Source organism: Lepidochelys olivacea (genome assembly GCF_965140295.1).
Source record: "Lepidochelys olivacea isolate rLepOli2 genome assembly, chromosome: 17".
In the NCBI taxonomy this organism is placed as follows: domain Eukaryota; kingdom Metazoa; phylum Chordata; order Testudines; family Cheloniidae; genus Lepidochelys; species Lepidochelys olivacea.
The window spans coordinates 5,758,457-5,783,196 of NC_140427.1; the positions used below are offsets into that span (position 1 = coordinate 5,758,457).

Consider the following 24,740-nt stretch of genomic DNA (forward strand, 5'->3'; position numbering starts at 1 on the left):
GCCAGTCCCTGAGCCGACCAACCCCTACATAGTTACGAGCTATTTAAAATGAAAAAGTGAACAACAATATTACTAGTATATGAATTTTGTAACTGTTTTGTATTATAGTCTGTATTTTGTTTGATCTTTCATCATAGAGGCTAATAACTTCCATGGGTTGGGAGCCTGAGCCACTACAAACAATACTGGCCAAAGTGGATAGGGAAGACCTGGTATGGTTAGAGCATGAACAGGTGCAAGACAGATGTGTCCCAAAGTCTGGTTAATCAAATAGCTATCTGCATATATCATAGTTGTTAGTATACTTACTGCTATTCAAATAGTAATATCAAGATATTTTTACAGACCTAGTCAACAAATGGATGGACTGATAGGACGTATCCTTCCTCAGCACTAGCACTGACTTTGCCCTCTTGTTTGTTTCTGCCAGGGTGTGTTCCGAGCTCTCTCTCTCCCTACTTACAGTTAAGGTTAGGACAGAAATGTCTTTTATTTGCCTGTAAAGCACGATGCTCTATAAGTAACTGAATCAAACAGCTGGAATAGCTAGTTGTCTTTATACTTAGTACAATGCAAAACCAAGTAAACTTGAACAAGACAGTGGGCCTGTCTATGCACGTGGACCTCAGTTGTGCAGAGGAAATAATGAATATTTAAGGGGGGGAAGCCATCAACCCAAACCCCTTAACTTACAGAAGCAAATCATAGCCTGTCTGCCCCAGCATGGAACACTTAAGCATTTCGGACCAGTGTCCCACAAGATGTCACTGCAACCTAATATGGCAAATGACTGACTGGGAGGACCTGGCGCAAGTGGCAGCAATTACAAATCAACTCCAGCTCTGCAAGGCTGTGAGGCCAGGAGGCTCGCGATGGCTGAGTGTCACCCCCTGCACTCAGTGAGGGCCCAGCACTGCCTTGCGCTGTACAATTCTTGTGGGGGCCCGGCCCCAGCCTGTGCCACCTCGCCCTGACCTTGCAGGCCCTGGGCCTGCTAGAGGGTGGTGAAGGCAGGTCCCGGCATTAGCCTGCTGTGCCCCAGCAGGGCCCAGTGCTGTGAAGACTCCCTGGCCAAGTGGGGGCAGGGCCAGTGTGTCGATGTGGCCCTGATGCTAGCACACCTTGGCCATTATGGTCTCAGCCTCAGGGGAGGAGCCCCTCCCCCGCCAGAAAAGGAGAGTGGGCGGGGCAGGGATCAGCCCCTGCGCTTGGTTACCTAGGCAACTAAAGAAACCTGCTGGGCACCAGTTTGGCCCTCCGTGATTGGCTCCAGCAGTGAGGGGCGGAGGCGGGAGCTCGTTGGCCGACGAGGCTGCTGATTGGCTGCGGCGGAGCGCCTTCCTGTTGGCTGTGATTGGTGTGTAGAAGCTGTCGGGGGGCCTCGGCTGAGCTGGAGGCGGGAAGGCTCGAAGAAACTGACGCGCGGGTGGAGTTGCCCCCGGCTCTCTGAGGTAACCGGCCCGGGTAGTTGGGGTGGCCTCCCGCCACAGAGTGGACACGGGCCGGGAGGCGTGGCCAGCTGCCGGCGGGGAGGGGGGCTGCATTCAAAATGGAGGCGGGACGGGCGTTCGCTGTGAGGGGGCTGTGGGAGACCGACTTCCTTCCCCGGGGGGGAGCTCTGGGAATCCCCCCTTCCCCCGGCCTGGGGAGAGCTCACGGCGATCGGCCCCTTGTGCGAGTTGGGGGGATGTATGTGGCTCCCCGGGTGGGGGGGGGTGTCGTATGGGGGAGACCCCTGGGTACATCTCCCCTCTGGTCCGGGATCTGGGGGAGACCCCTGTCATCTTCCTGTTGCTGGGTTGAGGAGTGTGTAGGAGGGTCTCTCTTCACCCCTCCACCCCTATTTGCCCTTTTTTAAGTGGGGGAAAGTGTGCGAAGAAAATAAAGAATACCAAAAAAAAATAATAATAATAAAAAAAACCCCAACAGACGTGTTATTTCTCCTCTTCTCCCCCCCGCCCCCGAGCTGCACCAGGGCTCAGTTCCTATGTCACAGACACAAAACTTTTCACTGGCGCGTCAATATCGATACAAAACTTCTTACTGTTTGTAAATAGCAAAAACAAAAATATCAGCAGAGACTGGGGCTAAATAAGCTGGGGACCAGCGTCCTGCTAGGTTCGTTCCACTTCCTGCGTCCTTCTCCCTGGATTTGTCTATTTAGAGCGAAAACTTTTCTGATAGGGACCTTGTTTTCTCACATAAAGCAAGTTTAGCAAACTTTGGGCACAATACAAATAATCGTTTTTGCTTCAGAAGGACCCAACGCCTTTCTGAGTATATTTGAGGGAAATTTTTCTAAACCTGGGACAGGTGATTGTCCCTTTTTGGGGGGCCAGGGTAGGTTAGGTTGTAATTTGAGGGTAACAATCCTCTCTTTTTTTGGTAGGTAGAGTCCTTCCTGCGAGATTGTTTATGATGGTGCTGTGTATACCAATCGTTATGATGGCCTTTTGATGGTGGTCCACTGAGACTGTGACCTTTCAGTTAGGTAATTCATCAGTGAAAGGGATGTTGCTAAATTTGGTCCCAAATTTTAACTTTGTAAAAAGAAGTTTTTTGTAGAACCTATGACCTGTGGGAATTGTTTTCTCAACCTTAAAAAAATATAGTGAAGAGTTATTTTTCAACAAGCTACCCTATATTTCCCCTCAGTGTTTGAAATCCAAACATTGCAGCTTTTGAACATGAAACTGACTATATACCATTTTCAACTCTTACTTTTCATTGTCCAAAGTGAGAGATGTGCAAAAAGTTATCACTGTAAATAGTGACAGTTAAATTATATTTTCTCTTTTAATAATTACATTATTAATAACCTAGATAAGAAATGTTTATTTAAAACATTTGATTTTTAAACGTATAGCGTCCCTTTTAATGTTTATAAATTGCTATAAGGATGGAAAATCTTATCTGGAAACCATTCTTCTCAGCCATATCACCACAGGATGCATTGTCTTGGTGTTCTAGCTAACTAGTAAAACTGAGGAACTGATTGCTTGTGATTATTAAAGATCCCAAAGTGTTATTCACAGGAGTTTGTGTGCTAATCCAATATCCTGGCCAAAGTCCAGTTTGAGTGATTTTATTCCAAAAGGTAATACATATAGTATGTTAGTAATTATTATTATATCACTTAAATTACTGAAAAGTCATCAGATGGTAATAACTTGCTGTCATTACTAAGATGGGCTAAATTTGAACTGGTGACCTATAGGTGTAAAGCACTATATTCCCACCATAGCCAATATCCTGAACCACCTAGTCCCCAAATCACCTTAACAGTTTATACTCAGTTTTATCTGGTGCCTTATATTGTTTGCAGATTTCTGATAGCTGCTGAGGTAGAATTGATTTGTCAACATTTTTCATTTTTATTGCAGACATAAATTTGAAATAAATAAGGGAAAAGAACCCTGACAATGTCTTTGGTAGTGTCAGAATATACCATTGGTGGGGTGAAGATTGTCTTTCCTTGCAAGGCTTACCCTTCACAGCTTGCTATGATGAATGCAGTAAGTAGACTTGTCATTAAAATCTATTGGTTTAATAGTTTATGTAGTGTTATAATTTTGAACCTGTAGTAAATTAAAAGTTTAAAAGGGAATTTTAGATATGAATTCAGAACCTCCAATATCTCAGTGTTTCCATTACAATACAAGCAACAACATCCTGTATTTGCATATATGTGAGGGAGAGCTCAGTTATATTTTTGGAGTATTAGGGTGAATACACACTCCTAAATGTTTATACTAAATATCTTGTTAAATAGGTGTGCGCATGCCTATTTAAATAGAGATTATGTATTAAAATAATTATTTGATATTGCAAGTGCAGAAGGGGAAGGCTTCAGCAAAATGCCTGCTATCTTTTGATCAAAAGATACAGTACAAACCCAGTAAGTTTTCATTTTATTGATGGAATAGATGTTTTATCTTCCACATATTACATTTAAAATTTAAATTATGACAAGGAAGTATTTAATGGCCTGCCATCATTCTTTGCTCCTATGACATTAAGGATAAACAGATTCCGACTTGAGCCTGATCTACACTAAAAGGTTAGGTTGACCCAGCTACATCGCTCAGCAGTGTGAAAACTCTACATCCCTTAGCGACGTAGTTAAGATGACCTAACCTCAGTGTAGATAGTGCTAGGTTGACAGAAGAATTCTTCATTTACGTAGCTACCGCCTCTCAGGGAGGTGGATTACTTATGCCAGTGGGAGAATCCCTCTCATTGGCAGAGGTTGTGTCTACAGTGAAGCACTACAGCAGTATAGCTGCAGCGTTTCAAATGTAGACAAGCCCTTGATCAGGTGTTGCTGCTATATGGGGAGGTAGTCGACAATCCGATCTGAGTCACTACTGAACCTATGTTCCAGAATAGTGAGAGGTGTTGCAAATGTCTGTACTTGAGAGAAAACCAAGACCTAATGACCACTTGTGGTCCTGTGAGATTTTTTTTTTTTTTCAAAAGTATGAACTTTTGAGGACCTCGTCAAATTCCATTTAGGAAATTACTTTCAGCTTGCCTTTAAAAAAAAAATCCCTGTGGTGTCATCTGGAGATGTTCTTCATTTTCTTTCTTAGTTACTGTCTTGTTGCTGACACAGAAGATTACTGCACGTCGCTGATGGGAGTGTGATAAATATATATTTACACTCCTTCCCCTCCCAAAGAGACAACGTGAAAGTTTACTTGTTAATTCTTCTGAGCTATTAACTTTTTATTTTTTCTTTACAGATTGTTAGAGGGTTAAATTCCAGGCAACATTGTTTGTTGGAGAGCCCCACAGGAAGTGGTAAAAGTTTGGCGTTACTTTGTTCTGTATTATCATGGCAGCAGTCTCTGCATGGTAAGTTATCTCACAATGCCTATATGCCCAGTTTCAATTAGCAAGGATTGTCTGCATTAATAAATAAATTAGGTCTGTGGATAACCTCAGAAATCTAGTTTCAGGAATGGACCCAAATCTCCTTGTCAGTCCTTATGCCAATGGTTGATGCCAGCTTTATGGACAATCAAGATAGTAGACCTAATCACCGTTATTTTCATATTAAAATGGATATGGCTTTGAATGTTATATTAAGGTGGCAATATAAGTATCAGGATAGTCAGAAAATGTTTTTGGTTATCTGAAATTTATGACATTGTGAACTGGAAAATGTGTGTTTTCCAGCTCTGTAAATTATTGTAATTGTTTTTAACTATTATTCTTTATTGAGTTTTCATAGTATGCTTAGTCTATACAATACATAGAGGAAGATGGAGTCCCTAACCAAAAGGCTTATAATCTAAGTAAAATACACAATACAGACTACACCCATAATTTACTAATGGACCAGATCAAAGTGCAAGCCCAAATTAGTACATAGTAATATTAATAAGTCTCCCTCTGTTTACTGTTTGAAAGACTTTGTGCTGCCTTCATTGGGGAAAACTGAGTTTACATGTGTTTTCTTTATGTAGTGGAGATAATGTCCTTATTTCTGGCTAGGACTCAAAACCTGCTAAATTAGGGAATTTTTCAGTTTTTCTTATACTCGCGTACAACCTTGTATACTATGGGTCAGTATGGCTTGTATACCCATTCAGAGGAACAGTGATGGATCTTATCTATATATGTGCATCTTTTTCCTTCCTGTATAATGCTTACTCTATTGATTAAGATTGTGGTTAGTATTAACTCAAAGAGTCTACTGTACTTTTTTTGTAGCTGAATGGGTAGGGTTTCTGTAAATGACTTCCATATATCTGTTTTGTAAAGTTGTGCAACTGTCGTGGGCCCAGTGACTACAAGCTATAGCTCCGACAAAATCTACTGTTATCTGATTATTTCTACAGTATGGAGAGAGCCTATTTCTGCAATATGGCTCTGTTGTTATGCTTTTATAACAGAAGATTAATGACTGTCTCCTGTCCTGTTTTTAGAGAAGTCACTGGATGAGTTCTCATGTGAAAAGGAGTGCAAAAAACCAGAGACTTCATTGCCATGTCACTGTAGATGCCATTCGCAGGCTGTGACTAATGACACTACTGCAGATGTGAACCAAGGTGCTTCTTGTTCTTTCACTACTTGTAAAGCAGCAACCTCCGTAAAAAGTGAAACACCATCAACAAACAAAGGTAACTTTCTATTTTTTGGGGGGGTGGACATCTCATATGGATATTCAAGTTTTGGGTTCTCATGTCTCCTATGATTGCTAATGCCACACGAGTCAATAACTTATCAAGAGTGCTTCATCATGCTTTCACCCTCCACCTTTTTTCTGGGTCATTAATGGCTCCTGGCTTTAAAGTTCCCCCTTTCTTCCAAGTTTCCAAATCAAAAATATGTCATAGGATAGCCCTACAGGTGAGCGTGTTTATGGTCTCTTATGCTCAGTAGTGGTTGCAAGTGTTCTCCTGCATTGCTTCTTACTAGTTTGAAGTTCAGGAGCCTATAGTCAGCTCCCCATCAGGTCGCTAGCACTGCACTATAGTCCAGTCTGCCAAAAGAAACCTTGATGCAGAAACAAGTACCTTTATAGTTTTTACTACCTGTTAAATATTAAGTTCTGGAATTTGGAATGCAGGGGAAGTAGATAATTGGTAGTTTGTGTTCTGGGAACACCCTCATTTGAATCCTCCTCTTCTTTTCCCTATGTGATTCACAGGACCACTAGTTCTGGAAATTTCAGTGGAGGAGTACTATTGTGCTTTTGCAATGAAGTATTTTACCCATGGCTCTTGCTATTGAGTGTTACCCACTACATCCATGTGATCTCGCCAGTTTTTCTCAGCAGCAAGTACCAGGGTCATTGTATAAATACATGCTATATTTTTTTTTCTTTTGGTCCTGGCCTTTGGTGTAAAAGTCAGCTTTAAATTGCACTTCTCCCTGAAAGTGTTTTGCCCATTGTTGTAAAAGGATACACTTAAGATTGCTTTCAGTGAAAGAGTGGCCAGGAAGGGGGAATTTTTCTGATTATTTTTCTCATTTTGTTTTCTTTATGCATTTGACAGCACTCTTACGTGGTCAGTTGGCAGCATTTTTCTCTGTTATTACTGTGGGACTTTCACAGCAACAGGGAGTAGAAGAGCATTGAGAAAATATGAAGATCTGATTTGTAAAACCATAAAAAATTGGCAGGGGACTAGAATAGGTGTAGTACCTTAAAATACTTTTCCTTTTAAAAAAAAAAAACCAAAAAAACCTAGATTTCAAGTTGGTGGTATCCCTTTAAATAATAATAATAAACAAACCTGACTGACACAGATGAGAGATTTATTGGAATAAGGTTACCATCCCTGGTTTCTCATATAATTTCTGTGCCAAGTACAATATGGACTAACAAACTCTTAGATAAAATCTCAGGAAAAACTTCCGAAGTGTAAGAACAGTAGGACAATTGAACAGACTGCCTAAGGAGATTGTGGAAGCTCCTTCGTTGGAGGTTTTCAAAAGGAGGCTGGACAGCCTTCTGTCTTGGATGGTTTAGACACAACAAATCCTGCATCTTGGCAGGGGGTTAGACTAGATGACCCGTGCGGTCCCTTCTAACACTGGTTCTGTGATTCTATCTACATTTGGTAGTTTGTGAGACTATATCATTGTAAATCAGGTTGTATAGGGAATACTGGGAAACAAGTTTGGAGGAAACAGACTTGTACATAAATTAAATAAAGGATCAGTGTAATTTTTCTGTAATTTGATATTTCCTTGATTGAAGGTTTTTTTCTACTGCAGTCTAATCTTTCTTCATGCCCAATTCTACAATGAAGCCACATTCCTCTGTTACTGATGGCAACATGTTGCCGTTTCAATAATTTTGCTGTTACAGTTCAGCATTATGATTTTAGTCATAGGTGCAACGCCACGAAAAAAAATAGTGGGTGCTTAGCACCCACCAGCCATCCGCTGATCAGCTGTTTGGAGGCAGGCAGGCAGGCAGGATGCGCTGTGGGGAGGACAGAGTAGGGGTGGAAAGAGGCGGGCGGGTCCTTGGAGGAAACGGTGGAGCGGGTGTGGAGCCTCGCAGCAGAGGAGGGTGGAGCATCAATCTGGAAAGAAGAAAGTCAGTGCCTATGATTTTTAGTAGAAGGATGTGACCTATGAACAGGATATAATCACTGCTGTTTGAAAGTAAAAATTTCTTCTGGTTAGCCACAATAGCAGGGACAATGACAAAAGATCAATGGAAAGTTAAGAGATACGTTTACATATAAGAAACTTTAAAGCTTCATCTGCTGTGACAGACCCTTTAAAAATATTGTAAGGATTAAATAGCTGGTCTTGTGAAGTGCTGAGTGCCCCCAATTCCCATTCAGTTCAGCAACCTGCCAGTTTAGAACCCTTACTGTTTGTTCTTCTAACAAGATTCGCTACCAAATTAAACAAAAACCCTTTGTTTTATCATCACAGCTCTATATTTAATATCATTTGTTGAGAGAACATACCTCACAGTTGACTAATTCCTGACATTGATAGATAAAATTTATCTTTTTCTGGTTAAGGTTTATAGTTGGCACAGAAGATCAGTACCCTGGTAGGTATGTTCCCTCAGCAAAAAAATAAACCAGACACATTCTTTTTAAATGTGAGGTTAATATGATTGCCATTTTAAAATGGTGTGGGTTATTTTAATCTACAGAACTCCCCCTATATATGTATGTTATTATAAACTTATGTTGCTGGCACCCAGTGCCGAGAGGCTGAACAACAGCTTGAGTTGGTTCGTTACCTGGTGTGCTACACCCAATAATCACAACGGGGTGGAGAAGCAGAAAAGTTTATTTGCAGCTGCAAAAAGGTACAGGGAGAATAAAATCTCAAATCCTGCACACAGAGCAGGAAGTTACACAGGCTTTTATACATCCTTTTTCCCAGCATACTTATCCAATAGCAAGCTGCCCCAAGTATCCATATAGCCAGCCAATCCAGTTCCCAGCTAGTTCCCTGATTCTCTGTATCATTTGTTAAACTATACATAAAGCTGCTTTATTCAGCATTGTTCTTCCATATCTGCCCTGTTTGGCCTTGCTTAGTTTCAAGCAATCTGACTCTGCAGCATATTGTTGCAGATCCTCAGCATAACTGCTGTGTGTGCCTCCAGGCGTGGGGGCGCAAGGACACCTGGGCCTAGTGCGAGGGGGCTTCATCAACACTCGTGGTCTTCCATCCCCTCGAGTTACCTAGTGGCCGTGCCCCAGTGTCCCCAACAACTCCCCCCTTTGAGAACACTCAACAACCTTGAGTTTCTGTGTCCCTCGATCTTTGCCGCTGTATGGGAGATCAGCAGGATGGTATAGGGTCCTTTCCACTTTTCCTGGAGAGGCTTGTTTTTCCAGGTGCGAACAAGCACAGAGTCACCGGGCTGTAAGGAGTGGACGGGAGTGTCCAAGGGGAGAGGCTGGGAATCCTTGGTATACCTGTGAAGAGACAAGAGAACAGCAGACAGGGAACACATATACTGTGACAACAAACCATTACCCAACTCCCATTCCCCTGACAGAACCGGGGTGCCATTCATAGGCCATGCCCTTCCAAACATAATTTCAAAGGGACTGAGCCCTAATCTACCCTTTGGGAGAACGCGGATACGGAGTAGGACGAGGGGCAAAGCATCAGGCCATTGCAGTGAGGCTTCTTGGCACACTTTTGAGAAATGCTGTTTAAGGGTCTGATTGGTACGCTCCACTAACCCACTGGCTTGCGGTCTCCAGGGCGTATGGAGTTTCCAGAGGACCTGTAAGGCATGTGAGATGCTTTGAATGATTTTTGACATGAAGTGTGTCCAGTGGTCAGATTCCATCCACGGGGGGAGTCCAAAGCGAGGAATGATCTCCTTAACAAACTTGAGGGCCACTGTTCTGGCAGTGCAGTTACGGCATGGGAAGGCTTCTGGCCATCTGCTGAACCGATCCACTATGACAAGGAGATATTTGAACCCTTGGGTCCGGGGAAACTCAGTAAAGTCTATTTGCCACACTTGTCCAGGGCCTGGAGTGGGTTCTAGGGCAGCTGGTGGCACAGGATGTCCCGGTCGGGGGTTATTCTTTTGGCAGACTAAGCAGTCCGCTTGTACCTGGGCAGCCCGGGGTCGGAGTCCGGAAGTGATAAAGTATTTTCCCATTAGCTGGATAAGTGCTTCCCTGCCAGCATGAGTGGTTTGATGTAGTTTCTGCAGCATTGGCCGGATTAGGCCCTTTTGGTAAGAGGACCTTCCCTTCTGGGGAATGGAGCCATCCCTCCTTTTCCTGGAGACCGAGTTTGTCAGTTAGCTGTCTCTCCTCCCCAGAGTACTGAGGGGTTGGAAGCTCCCCTACTGATGGGATAAGGGCATGCATATGGGCATTCTCAGTCTGAGGGGATGGCAGGGTGGCAGCATGCTTAGCCTCTCTATCTGCCCGGGCGTTACCTCTGGCCACATCTTGATCCTCCCTTTGATGGGCTTTACAGTGTACCACTGCCACTTCCGAGGGAAGTTGTACGGCTTCTAGGAGCCGGAGGATTTGGGGCCCGTACTTGACTGGGAAGCCTTGGGCTGTCAGCATTCCCCTTTGCTTCCATAGGCCAGCATGAGCATGCAGCACACCAAAAGCATATTTTGAATCAGTAAAAATGTTGACCCGCTTTCCTTTTGACAGTTCAAATGCACGGGTCAGGGCTACTAATTCGGCAAGCTGGGCAGAGGTCCCAGCAGGCAAACCTTCAGCTTCCACGGTGTCATGGAGGGTCATAACAGCATAACCCGCCCTCCTTTGCTCATCTATTACAGTACTGCTACCATCAGTGCACCACTCATAATCTGCATTTGGGAGGGGTACATCCTTTAAATCTGGATGGCTGGAGTACTGGACATCTATGATCTCTAAACAGTCATGTTTCTGTTCCTCTGTTTCTGGCAAGAGAGAGGCTGAGTTAAGGGAGGGGCAAGGCTGTAAGGTGACTTCAGAGTTCTCTAACAGCTTAGCCTGGTACCGAGCCTGGGTGAGCCAAAGCCCTCCCTTTGCATCCAATAAGGCTCCGACCATATGGGGAGTATAGATTTGCATAACCCCTCCCAATGTTAGCTTCTCGGCTTCTTCAAGCACTAGGGCAGTAGCTGCGACCGCCTGTAAACATGCCGGCCAACCCTTTGCAACCTGATCCAATTGCTTAGACAAATAAGCCACAAGACGTCTCCATGCTCCTAACAGCTGTGTGAGCACTCCTAGGGCCACCCCCCTTCGTTCATGTACATACAATTGAAATGGCTTAGAGAGATCCGGCAGGCCCAGAGCCAGGGCTTCCATCAATTTTCTTTTCAGGATTTTAAATGCCCTGTCAGCCTCTGGGGTCCAATAGAAGGGGTCATGATCTGCTCCTTTTACACAGTCGTACAGGGGTTTAGCCCACAGTCCAAACTCTGGGATCCATATCCTGCAAAAGCCTGCCATACCCAGAAATGCCCTGAGCCGCTTACAGTTACTTGGGGTAGGAACTTGACAGATAGCTTCCTTTCTTTCGCTTGAAAGCTGACGCTCCCCTTGCCATATGTGAAACCCGAGGTACCGTATCTCTGGGAGGGCAATTTGAGCCTTACTCCGTGCTACCCGATATCCCCGGAGTCCAATAAAATTCAGGAGGCTCATGGTGGCTTTAAGGCAGGGGGTTTGGCCCACAGTGGCAATTAACAAATCATCTACATACTGCAGAAGGAGGGCCTCCTCATTATCCCACTCCTCTAGGTCCCTGGCCAGAGCCTGGCCAAAGAGGGTGGGGGAATTTTTAAATCCCTTGGCCAACACTGTCCAGCAGAGTTGCTTTTTAACCCTTTTTCGGTCCTCCCACTCGAAGGAGAAGATCTCCTGTGACGGGGTGGCAACTGGGATGGTAAAGAAAGCATCTTTCAGATCAAGGACTGAAAAATGGGTATACTGTCCCCCTATAGAAGCCAATAAGGTATACGGATTAGGGACAAGAGGGTGCAGAGTCTTAACCCGGGCATTGACTGCCCTTAGGTCCTGTACCAGCCGATACGTGCCATCAGGCTTCTGTACGGGTAGAATGGGAGTGTTCCAGGCTGACTGACGTTCCCAGAGAATACCATACATTAGGAATTGATCTATAGTTTCCTGTAAACCTTCTCTGGCTTCCCTCTTGATTAGATACTGTTTTACTTGCACTGGGCCTTTCCCTGGTATGAGCTGAACAGTAATGGGGGTCTGGTGGGTGGCCTTTCCTGGAATCCCTGATGCCCACACGAGGAGGTACACCTGGTCTTCCCACGGGCTCCATTCTGGGGCTTGCATGGCTGAGGGCTCAACTGCAAGGGTCATGATCCATGCATTCTCAGGGGGTAAGGTAAGGGTTATTTCGTCCTCAGTAAAATGCAGGGTGGCACCGAGGCGACAAAGCAGATCCTGTCCCAGCAGAGGTGTTGGACACTCAGGGAGGTATACCAGCTTGTGGGATATAGTCCTGTTTCCCAAAGCGCATTCCGCTGGGGCATACACTGGGCACTTGCTGTCCCTGCCTGTGGCTCCCACCACAGTAAGGGAATCTGCTACTGGCAACTGAAGAGGCTGATTTATGGCCGTTTGGACCACTCCAGAGTCCACTAAAAATCTATTTCTGAGCTTCCCACCCGCATCTTTACTCAGGGTTCCGGGGGTAGGGTGGTCCGTCTCCCCTGACACCCCTATTCCTGCTCCGCCATCGCAGGGGCACCCCCCTTTTCTTTCCTCTTTGGGCACTCATTTTTCCAGTGTCCCTCCTGTTGACACAGGGCACTCTGGTTGCGACCCAGTCGTCTATCCTGCGGGCCCGGACGGTCACGTCCATGGCCCCTTCCTTCCCGGCCACTTCTCTTAGTGCCGGCCTGTACCGCTCTTACCATCAATCTCACTTGCTTTCTCTCCTTCTCTGTCTCTCTCAGACTATAAGCTCGGTTTGCAGTCTCTAAGATTTGTGCCATGGTCATGCCCATTAAATCCTCCTTTTTTTGTAACATTCTCTTCATATCAGGGGCTGCTCTGCTCGTAAAAATTCCCTTAATAATTGACTCAGTTGCCTGATCATCGGGGTCTGCATTAATGTTCTGTAGAATGGTGTCCTGAATACGCTGTAGAAAGGCCCCTGGGCTTTCTTTTAAATCCTGCATTACTTCATATGGCTTTGCCCAATTATTATGTCAGACAGCCGAGTGACAGAGTCCATGCAAAAGCAACTCCTTATAGGAGGTAAGGTGGGTCATATCCCTTTGATCATTTGGATCCCACCTGGGGTCTGCTCGGGGGACTTACAAGGTGTGGATTTAGGGGCCAAAGGGGACACCGGCTCTGCCATTACTGGGGACTAACATTAGCTGCTACTGAACTAGTCGGAGTCAGATTACAGTGCTGTAAAATATCTGGTCGAGTACAAAAAGTCAGAAACAAATGCGCATACATATGTTCATTCCATTTCCTTGTTCTCTGACAGAACAGGAGTAACTGAAGGATCATGTTGTAATTAATTGACCCTCCTGGTGGCCACCACTCCTGGTCCTCTAGTTGATATTGAGGCCAGTCAACTGTACAGAATCGTTTTAATTGGCTCTTAGTCATCGGATCCGCACCAAATACCTTCCAGTTTGCTAGAATGCACTCTAGGGGCATACACCGTGCCCTAACCCCTGAGCTCTGTCCCTGTCCCATACCTACAGGGTAACTCTGGGCGTCCCCAGGTTCCAACAGAGCATACAATCCGGATTTCAAAAAGTTCCTACCTTATCCAAGGGACCAGTTCTTCACCGTTGCCCACCACAACTGCTTCTCCACTATATGAGTGCGTTGCACCGTTGTGCCCTCCGGGGTCGATCAAATTGCATCTCCTCCGAGGCCCCGGTGAACTCACCAGTGTGCACTGGGCGTCGGTTCTCGCCGCAATCCTTGACCTCCAGGAGGGGTCTGGGCAAGGCTAAATTGCAGCCTCGAGCCCACCCAGGGACGCCAAAAGCTGTTGCTGGCACCCAGTGCCGAGAGGCTGAACAACAGCTTGAGTTGGTTCGTTACCTGGTGTGCTACGCCCAATAATCACAACGGGGTGGAGAAGCAGAAAAGTTTATTTGCAGCTGCAAAAAGGTACAGGGAGAATAAAATCTCAAATCCTGCACACAGAGCAGGAAGTTACACAGGCTTTTATACATCCTTTTTCCCAGCATACTTATCCAATAGCAAGCTGCCCCAAGTATCCATATAGCCAGCCAATCCAGTTCCCAGCTAGTTCCCTGATTCTCTGTATCATTTGTTAAACTATTCATAAATCTGCTTTATTCAGCATTGTTCTTCCATATCTGCCCTGTTTGGCCTTGCTTAGTTTCAAGCAATCTGACTCTGCAGCATATTGTTGCAGATCCTCAGCATAACTGCTGTGTGTGCCTCCAGGCGGGGGGGCAGAGGGGGCTAAGGACACTTGGGCCTAGTACGCAGAGCTGCTGCGAGTGCCTCCAGGCGGGGGGTGAGGGGGGGCGCCAAGGACACCTGGGCCTAGTGCGAGGGGGCTTCATCGACACTCGTGGTCTTCCATCCCCTTGAGTTACCTAGTGGCCATGCCCCAGTGTCCCCAACATTTATATAATTTTTTAAAAGTCAATAATTTTTATTACTTGTTTAATAATTTACATCTTCAAAGCATTTTGCCAACAATTTAATTTAAAATATATTTATTCCTTACCAATATAGCCAAAATCAATTTTAGAAGGGAAACTAATAGCTAGTGCAGTGCTTGTTATGTTTCTTCTGTTAGGAGGCCTCCCTTAGCCCAACCATTTTTTCCATGTCACGCAATAGTAAAATACTAAATTAATGATTCTTCCTATATAAATTTGACTGCATTGTAATAAGGGAAGATGGGGTCTAGAAATGTCTACCAGTATTATAGTCCACCTTGAGTCTAAACTATTTTTTCTGATTAAGTTTTATGAGTGGAAATGTTATTTACATTTATTTAATATACTTTTAGTAATGAATACTCCTGCTACAGAACATAATGCAAAAGTCACACTGTCTTCAAAATTATCTGCAAAGAAATGGGCATCTTTACATGCAGATGAAAATGATGACTTTCAAGTAGACAGGAAAAGGCTACGTTTATTAGAAACTGAGCAGCAGGTGAGTAAAGTTTATTGGCAATAAAATAATCCAGGCATAGCTGAACAAGGTTGTCAAATATCAATATTTCAGTGCTAGAATTAGAGATTACTTGGTCATGTCACAGCCATAAATTAGATTATTACTTTTTTTCTTCATTTTTACTATTACTTGTTACAAAGGAATCCATTGTTATATTCGATTTTCACAATAACTTGTCATGCAGATAAATTACTTGGTGCATGCTAGTACATGGAGAATTTAAACACTCTGTTTCTCTGAAACCTACTCACCAACAGTTGCTCTTAAACGTTAAGTCAAAGAAAAGAATGCTTAGACATGAAAATGCCCTTCCACATATGTGCTAAAAATCTAATATACATTATAATGCTTCTTGATATTCTGCCAAATTCTTATCACTAGCTTTTTACATGGGATGAAATTTCTCTAAAGTTTTTGTTTCATTGTCAATATTGGTATTACAAGTGCCTTAATTTTTTTTATATTACTGAGGTGCACTCTAGTCATCATTGTATTGTGTTTTTATATTGTATCAGAGAACTGCTTTTAACTTTTTTGAAGAGTAATTACCTCCTTGTGGATTTTTTCCTTGCCATTCATATTATGGATGTTTCTGTTGTGTGTCTGTACAGTAATTATACTAGTTTTATCAAAACATATAACAATGGGAAATAATACAAGAAGATATTCAGTAGATGAGACCTAATCACTGATATCTATGTCATTAATTACTAAAGAAAAACTAAGTAGCGGTGGAGGATTCTATTTATTTCATATGCTATTCATTTTTCTGCTGGAAATTTCAGCAATAGAACCAGCTGCTGCATTTATAAATTATACAATATCTTTTTGCCTATTGGTTGCAAATTTTTTTGGCAATTTAGGATATTTGAAACTCACCTTTTCCCCCACCATTCTCTTCTGTAGTCATTTCTTCCTTTGCCATGGATGTCTTTCTGGTCTGGCGTAATGTATCATAGAAACTTGTAATAATTTATATAATAATTTTCAGTAACTTTCATTTGTAACACCACCTCCTCTTCTTGGCCCCCATCCTGCATTGGAATCTGCTAGTACAGGTACCTATGCCCAGATACCTGTTTAAATCAGTAGGACTTAGGCCGCAATCTTACAAAGAGGTGTAGATCCTAATTCTGCAAGAAATGTGTCCGGTTTCTATGATTAACAAGTACATTAACATAAACATACATTTTCATCTTTGAAACTAGATGTAAATTTTGCTTACCAAAGTCGTTGTGTGACTGAGGAGTCTGTAGCGGGAAAGGTGGTGATGGTGGCATAGTTTTATTTCACTAACTGTTTTGTCCAAGGAAGGCTCAATAAAATATCACTCCAAAATGACAGAAATTGTTCATATTCATTTATTGCTTTTATTTAACAAAACAAAATGATTTTTTTTAAAAAAAGGTGCTATTAAGCTGTATATTTGTCTTGATAACCAAGATGTATAAATGTTATAGTAACTTTTCTTAAATTATTAATTTTGGTAAGCTTACGTTAGATGTGGTTAAACTGATGTGTATTAACAATGCACTGAGTTTCTGAAACAGGCACAGAATGAAGAAAAAATTAAAATTATTACAGTAACATTTGACCATTAGTTTAGCTCTGATTTAATGCCACACCTTTGCCTGTTGTCCATTTGAGTGTTGCATGTTTTCCTAACAGGTAAGAAAACGTCATTGTTTTGCAAAAGGAGTGCAGTTTGTCGATGCTTTGGAAGTTTATCAACAGCGAAGAAATGGGGAACTGACTGTTCACTCAGAAAAAATTGCTGCTTTCTCTCCAAAAACAGTAAGTAGCATGGGTCTTGTAGGACATTTATTAGTTCAAGAAACAAAGACAAATTTTGTTGCTATAAAGTAATTGTGCATGAAAGGCCAGTTTAGAAGATGATTTTCAGAAAGCATCCTGCTGCATCAGGATCTGGTATCTTGAAGTTACTTTGCTGACTCATCCCATGAAACAGTCTAGAAAGGACTGGAGGGACAGTCTTCTGGTAAAAGTCTGCAATTCTGGAATGCCCTTTCCTCTCACTTTTAGTCTGAGTACTTCTGTGGAATCCTTTTGGGCAAGACTGAAGACTTTTTTGTCTCACTTTTTGTTTGTGTGCTAGAGGTAGGATGTTTCTGTCTTGTCTTGCTTTTATCTGAAAAAGTACCACACTTAAAAACATAAGAAATTGCCATGTTGCGTCAGACCAATGGTCCATCTTGCCCAGTATCCTGTCTTCCAACAGTAGCTGGTGCCAGATGCTTCAGAAGGAGTGAACAGAACAGCTCAATTTATTGAGCGATCTATCCCCTGTCGTTCAGTCCCAGCCTCTAGCAATCAAAGGTTTAAGGACATCCATAAAATGGGGTTGCGCCCCTGACCACCTTAGCTAATAGCCATTGATGGACCTATGTTCCATTAACTTATCTAATTCTTTTTTTGAACCCTGTTATACTTTTGGCGTTAACAATATCCCCTGGCAATGGGTTCCATAGGTTGACTGCATTGTGTGAAGAAGTACTTCTTTATGTTTGTTTTAAACCTGCTGCCTATTAATTTGATTGGATGCCCCATGGTGCATGTGTTGAGTAAAGGTGTAAATAACACTTCCTTGTTCACTTTCTCCACATCATTCATTACTTTATAGACCTCTATCATATACCCCCTCAGTCATCTCTTTTCCAAGATGAACAGTCCCAGTCTCTCTTTAATCTCTCCTCATATGGAAGTTGCTCCATACCCCTAATCATTTTTTTTGCTCTTTTCCATACCTTTTCCAATTCTCTGTCTCATGGCATTATGAAATTTTCTGTCTTATTATCTATCCCTTTCCTAATGGTTCCTAACATTGTTAGCTTTTTTGATTGTTGCTGCACATTGAACAGACGTTTTCAAAGAAATATCAATGATGTCTCCAAGATCTCTTTTCTTTAAGTGGTAACACCAAATTTAGATCACATAATTTTGTTTGTATAGTTGGGATTATGTTTTCCAAAGTCTATTGCTTTGCATTTATCAACACTGACTTTCATCTTCCATTTTGTTGCCCAGTCGCCCAGTTTTGTGAGATCCCTTTGTAGCTATTTGTGGTCTGCTTTGGACTTAACTATCCTGAGTAATTTTGTATCATCTGCAAACTTTGCCAACGTGCTGGTTACCCCTTTTTACAGATCATTTATGAATATGTTGAACAGCACTGGTCCCAGCACAGATCCTTGGGGCACTATGAAAACTGGCTGTTTATTCCTACGCTTTGTTTCCTATCTCTGAACCAATTACTGATCCATGAGAGAAGCTTCACTCTTCTTCCTTCACTCCTTGCTTTGTTTAAGAGCCTTTGTTGAGGGACCTTGTCGAAAGCTTTCTGAAAGTTCAGTTACACTGTATCACCCTTATCCGTGTTTGACAGCCTGAAAGAATTCTGATGGATTGGTGTGGCATGATTTCCCTTTACAGAGCTGTGTAGGCTCTTCCCCCAACAGAGCTGTGTAGGCTCTTCCCCCAACAAATCATGTTCATCTGTTTGTCTGATAATTGTTGTGTGTCTGATAAAACTTGTTTTGTAAAGGGGCACAGGTACCTAAAAAGCTAAAACGGATTACTATTTTCTAACATTGTTACAAATTGTCACTTTTCCTAGCAGAACTTCCAAGAAAATGCAAGTTTCTTAAAGGAAGCAGACTCAGAAATATGCAGTGGTATTTGCAAAATTCCCCACTGGAAATTTGTTGCAGTTTTTGGTGTTTGAGTTTTCTTCACTTTATTCGGAGGGAGGTGGTGCAGGGCAGGGAAGTAACAACAATGTTGTTCAAGCTAAACCAAAATAAAAGGAATATGAGACATATTCCTAAAGACAGTCCTACAGGGCTGATGCAGGAAAGTTGGATCACGTCAATGATATACGAGGCAACTTAATGGCCTTTTTAAAACCTCCCAAGGACACTCTCTTTCTCATTTGTTTTGTGGACTTTTAAGTAATTCCCAAGTAATATGCATCTCCAGCACTAGAATAAAATATAGTCATTTTGCATTGCATAGTGTATTAAAATCCGATAAAAGAATCAGTCCGTCTTTGGAAACACCCCTGAGCTGATGACCAGCTCCAGTTTTCTGTCTGATACACACTCTGACCCTTTGTATACATCTTTCTGAACACTGACTTAAATATTTTTTTTATTTTAACTGTACACTTCTGGGTCCAGTTTGCATCTGCCTTTTTGAACTACAAAACAACCCAAAAGTTGTAATACTAATTTAAAATACTGGTAGTTAATTATTTTCTTTTTTTACAAAAGAGAACCAGTACTCTTGTTCATTTTTAATGGGCAGTAATATTATGGTTTTGGAAAGCTTCAGAGGTTTTCAAGTGGCACTTTTAAATGCCTCATGCCACTGAAATTCAGTTGGCATTGTGAAATCTGAAGGCCAGCAGAGTGTGCTGTTGGTTTTCAAATAAAAATCTTTTCTTGCTTTATTGACCTTCACATTTGAAGGAGACAGTGTTGTGGATTTGCATAAAAAAATTGAAAGATGGGTTAGGGTTAGGGTTCTGGATTTTTTTATAAGTAGTGACAGTAACTAAGAATTTGTAGTGTTTGAGAAGCATTTTGCAACTCGTTTTTAAGGTAATTTACTACTTATTTTAAAATAATTTTAAAAAAAACACACTGAATAAGAGAATTATCTATTATCTTTCACATCAGAAGGACATCTATATGACTTTTGGGTTAACATTTGAGCAGTGCATTATAATATGCCATCTATAGGCCTCGTCTTGCAAATGCTTACAGAAATAATGCTTACTACCTGAATAACTTTGTTGATGTATGGAAGGCTACTCAAGCAATAATAATGAAGCCGAGAAACTTTGGGCCCATGTTTGTGGCTATGGTTTCCAGATTTGGTAACAATTTGCGTAGTCTTACTCTTGGGAGTCGATGAGGTCTGATACATTATGCCTATAGTCTTTTGGGGTGGTGCAAAAGCTAGTATTGGATTACAAATTTGGCACCTCCTAAAGTCAGGAAAAGTAAGATCATCTAAAACAAGACAGAGGACGTGTTTGGGATTAACAGTGAAGGGGGAAAATTCATGGGCGCAAAGCTTGAAGACCTATTTGGACACATCTTATGTAATATAAAAAGAAACCATAAAGACTTCAGTAAATGTATTTTGGCATAGTAAATGTGAAAAACTTTCTCTCATTGTACTTTTCTGGAAATGTCATTGGCACTGGGAGCAAATACTGTAATTTTTGTGTTCTATTCCTGAAAGAACAAAGAACCCTATGAAGTTGGTCTCATTAAGTCTTTTGAAATTCTTAAGTTTGCAAGACACAGGGGTCTCAGATTTTAAAGTCTCTGTTTAACTTCTGTCTAAGTAATTGTTGGTTTTAAAATAATTATAATCTAGTTCACAATTGTCACCTTGAATAAAGAGTTTGATAAATTTAGTTCAGGACTATGGAAGGCAAGAAAAAAATGGTGAACTAAGTTAGATAATGAATGGGTGCACAATAGCAGCATTATTAACTAATTAATTATTAAAATGCCAAGCTTTAAAAAATAAAATTAATATGGAAAATGAGGCATCCATATCAGGTGATGGGTTTTTTAGAGGACACAAAAGGGTGAAATGCTCTCTAGTGGAAGGATTCCAAAAATTTGAGAATTATGTAATTGTGTTGTAGCACATCATATTTCTGGATAAATGTATCAACTTTTCGTCCACATTTCTTACGGTTCTTCTAGAAATCAAAAGCGAAAAAAACAAATTCTGAAGCTGCTTAGAAGTCTGCATGTGGGCTCAAAGTTTGAGACTATATGTATATTTTGAAATCTAGGGTGCAGCTCTGTACTACTTCAGAAATAGAGTCCTTTATGGTTGTTTAAAACAGATGATATTTGAATTTGCTACTATATCTGACTAGACTTCCAGTATAGTTTTATCTTTCAACTTAACAGATATCTAATTTCCTTGTTGCTTTTGTGGGAAGGGCTGTAGTTGTGGAAATTTGCAGGATCGAGGGTATGTGGAACAATTTCTCTTCCTCATTTATATAATTGTGCTAAAAATAATTAATGGTATAAGTAGTAGCTATCAGCTGTGAATGAGAAGTTGCAATCTATTTTTAGAGAGATATTTGCGTTAATGGTAACCGTAGCGATAGATACTATAATGAATAGGAAGAGGGTGGTCTCTTCAAAAATATTGACATAAAAATAATAGAATGTTTTACAATGGCAAGAAAAGGAAGTGTAAACTATTCCTTGATAAACAGTATTATTTATTTAGAGAATAAATAATATTACACGGTGCCTTACAATAGGTAGAATGTACCACACAAATGATGATATCTCTGCTCCAAAGAGCTAAAAATATAAAGGCATATGCAAGTAAAGTACATAGCAAACAAATTGACAAATGGTCATTATAGCATCTTCTGAAATAGCTACAGATGTTGGTAAAGAAACATCTGCATCAAATATTATAATAAAAGCACATGGAAACTGAGAACATTTCTTCCATAACTATCGGTGTATACAGATCACAATTGCTTGGGAAGATGCTGACGATTGTTCCACCCAGTAGCAACACACGTACACTTACCCTTTTATTTCCTTACATTCAGGCAATAAGGGATACCATTCAAACCCCCAGGGCACTGTAAGGCTAAAAACACAGTTGAGAACCTCTGATCATGTAAGAGTGAGATTATCAAGCAGTAAACCCCTTTTGCCCTTATGATCTTTCAAGTTATACATGTGGATTAATTAATGTGAAGTCTGCAGAAATTTAATTAACTCCTTTTTTGAACAGCTAGTTAAGATGCTCCTTGAATCACAGATGTTTTGCAGTACAGAATTCTGTGAAAACTGCTTAATGTAATTGATTGGGTGGTTAATGAAATGTTGAAAATGTTTCAAAACAGGCTAGGAAAGGTGTGTGTGTGTGTTTTGTTTGAAAGATGATTTGCCTAATGAGAATCTAAATCTCAAATCTGGTTGGCTAACAAGACCATGTGGCTTATTTTCACTACATAAAATATATTTTTAATTAACCTGCATCTGGCAGGCTGCTAATCACACACAATTCAGAATCCTGGGTATTTTAGTAGACTAGAATATCTGACCTGTGGCTGAAAAATGGTTATTTATGTATATTCTTGTTACACAGTCCTCCAGGTAACTGAGCAGAGCCAGAAGAATTTAGAAATGTAGTAGACTAAACAGACTGAATAGTTAGATCACCCTTTCTCCTCTCTGCCACTTGGCATTTACAAGGGAATTAACATGGGAGGCCAGATTTCCTTTCAGCCTCAGCTCAGGCATAGTGGTCAGTTAGCATATCTAGGATTTTTAAGTACAGGTGACCAATATGTTTGGTGAACAGTAAGTAAGGGTATGTCTACACTGCAGTTAAACACCCACGGCTGGCCTGGGTCAGCTAACTCAGGCTTGCTGAGCTAACAGGCTGTTTAATTGCAGTGTAGAGGTTCAGGTCCAGACCTGCAGCTTGAGCCCAAATGTCTACAGCCCTTTAGCCCGAGCCCCATGAACCTGAGTTAGCAGACACAGGCCAGCTGTGGGTTTTTATTTGCAGTGTAAACATACTCTAAATGTCACTTGGCTGTATCAGGCTTTTCATTATATTAGGCTACTAGACAACATTTTCCTGGCATTGTTTCATAAACAAAAAATACCATGGTAACTTTTAAAGCTCTTTGAGTCTAATATGTTTCCTTTCTTTTCTCATTCTGAGAATAGCAGGGTGGGGAGATGAGGCAGTTCTCTCTCTGAGCATCCCTATTTATTTCCTCTCTGTTTTATACTCATTGACTGGTGGGCTGGCCTTAAGCACAAACAACTGTTGTCGGAGTTCCATGCAAAATCTCAGCGATGTGCAGCCCAATTTCCTCCACCTCTTACGCTTTCTGGTAACAAGGCCAGATGGGAAATCAACTCACTGCCCAGTTCCTTCTTCCATCAGAGAAACTAGAGGGGGATTTCACTGTCCTGTGTTTCTCTGTGTCTACCCCGTTGAGAATTTGAGAGCTTATTCTTGCTGCAAATTTTTAGGCCAGCTCTATTTGACCATAATAATCATACGTATTAGTGTTTTTCTGTAGCTCTGGGATAGAAAGACACTTCTTATGATGGTGGGTGAATTTTATTCCCGTTTTCAGATGAATAAACTGAGGTAAAGGGTAGAGTACACGATTTATCAAAGGACAAGGACGCATGTGGCAATCAGCAATAGAACTCAGTCTTCCTTATTCCTAGTACCTTGCTTTAATAAATAGCTGTGCAGTCTCCCAATGGCCCTATCTCAGGTCACTATTATTCTAGCTATGGCTGACACTTAGAAGCCTCTCAGTATCACAGTCCAACAAAGTGACTATTGATCAATACAAGATACTCACCGTTCTTAGGAATTGAATGCATAGTCTCAGAAAGACTTTTAGCATCTGCTGGCACAAGAATCTATCCTGCAGAAATTGGAATTGGTCTTGATTCTCCTAAAGGGGAGTGCAGAGCACTATAAATTGGCCAGTTTACCTAAATAAATAATTTCCCTTTTTAATGTGATTTTTCAACGTTGAAATGGTAAGGGATTCCCAGGAGTTCAATAACATGGCTTTGATCACAGTCTTTGGAAAAAAACATTTTCGCTCCTGGAGGACGTAGTTACTCTGAAGAGTTTCCATTTGAATAGCTCTGGTTCCCCCACACCATTCAATCTAGCAGAGGAGTTGTAAGATATATTCTTTCTCTATTATTAAAGGGAAAATTAAGGTAATTTCCTAAATATAATAGTTTCCCTTGATCCCACTGAAAAGGTCTTGAGAAAAATCACTAGAGTATCCTCCAGTTACATTCTCACCTTTTTCTGCCTTTTTTGTTGAAGTACACTTCAGTCGGCAGTGAATCTAAAACATGCTTTGCTGGCCAGAAATAGACCCAAAAGTGAGAGGTGCTCTAATGGTCTAGATAGATTCTTCATTCTCATCGGCTTTCAAGCATGTCTTGAAACTCCTCTGCAGAGAGAGAATTTCATGTACTTGCTGTTTTTTATCTACATTATGGGTTTTATTGAAATCGCATCATTAAACATGATACGTTATGCGCTTTGCTTTGTATTCTGATGAAAATGTGTCCTAGAATAGAACCATGCCATGTAGCACTTTATAATACTTTTGCATATTTGTGGAATGGTGTGATCTCTCAAAGCAACATTAGAACAGTTTTTTTTAAATGTATATTTAGTAAAGAAACTAATCTGCTTTTCTTTTACTTTTTTGAACTACAGCTGAAGAGGGAGCAGAATGATTTTTTTTTTTAAAGGATTTTGGTTTATTTTTAAAAGTGGAAGGGCATGAAGTTATTTACCAACTACGGCCTTTTATTTATTTTTTTTAAATGCAGGGGAATATTTTAAGGGGGAATTTATGTTTGATAGCAATAGGCAGTTCTGGAATAGTAAGGCCTCATCTACATTTAAAAGTTTTCTGCTTTAACTTTGCCAGCGTAGTTAAATAGACAAAATCCCCCCAATGTGCACACAAATCAGTATAAAAGTGCTTATGCTGGTATAGTTTATTTCATT

The 24,740-nt window shown here is 41.4% G+C and overlaps 1 protein-coding gene across 3 annotated transcripts in view; it reads left to right on the plus strand.

The window, feature by feature from the left end:
- Positions 1 to 1,361: 1,361 nt before the first annotated feature.
- Positions 1,362 to 24,740, plus strand: part of BRIP1 (BRCA1 interacting DNA helicase 1) — a 153,134-nt gene continuing 129,755 nt past the window's right edge. For 2 of the 3 annotated variants that reach the window (XM_084650623.1, XM_084650622.1), the window contains exons 1-7: positions 1,368 to 1,451; positions 2,390 to 2,491; positions 3,384 to 3,515; positions 4,746 to 4,857; positions 5,934 to 6,128; positions 14,971 to 15,119; positions 16,809 to 16,934. In XM_084650623.1, the coding sequence (XP_084506749.1) occupies positions 3,423 to 3,515; positions 4,746 to 4,857; positions 5,934 to 6,128; positions 14,971 to 15,119; positions 16,809 to 16,934 (675 nt within the window). In that variant the 5' untranslated portion in view covers positions 1,368 to 1,451; positions 2,390 to 2,491; positions 3,384 to 3,422. Of the gene's footprint in view, positions 1,452 to 2,389; positions 2,492 to 3,383; positions 3,516 to 4,745; positions 4,858 to 5,933; positions 6,129 to 14,970; positions 15,120 to 16,808; positions 16,935 to 24,740 lie in introns of all 3 variants that reach the window. The other variant, XM_084650621.1, reaches the window with a different exon arrangement.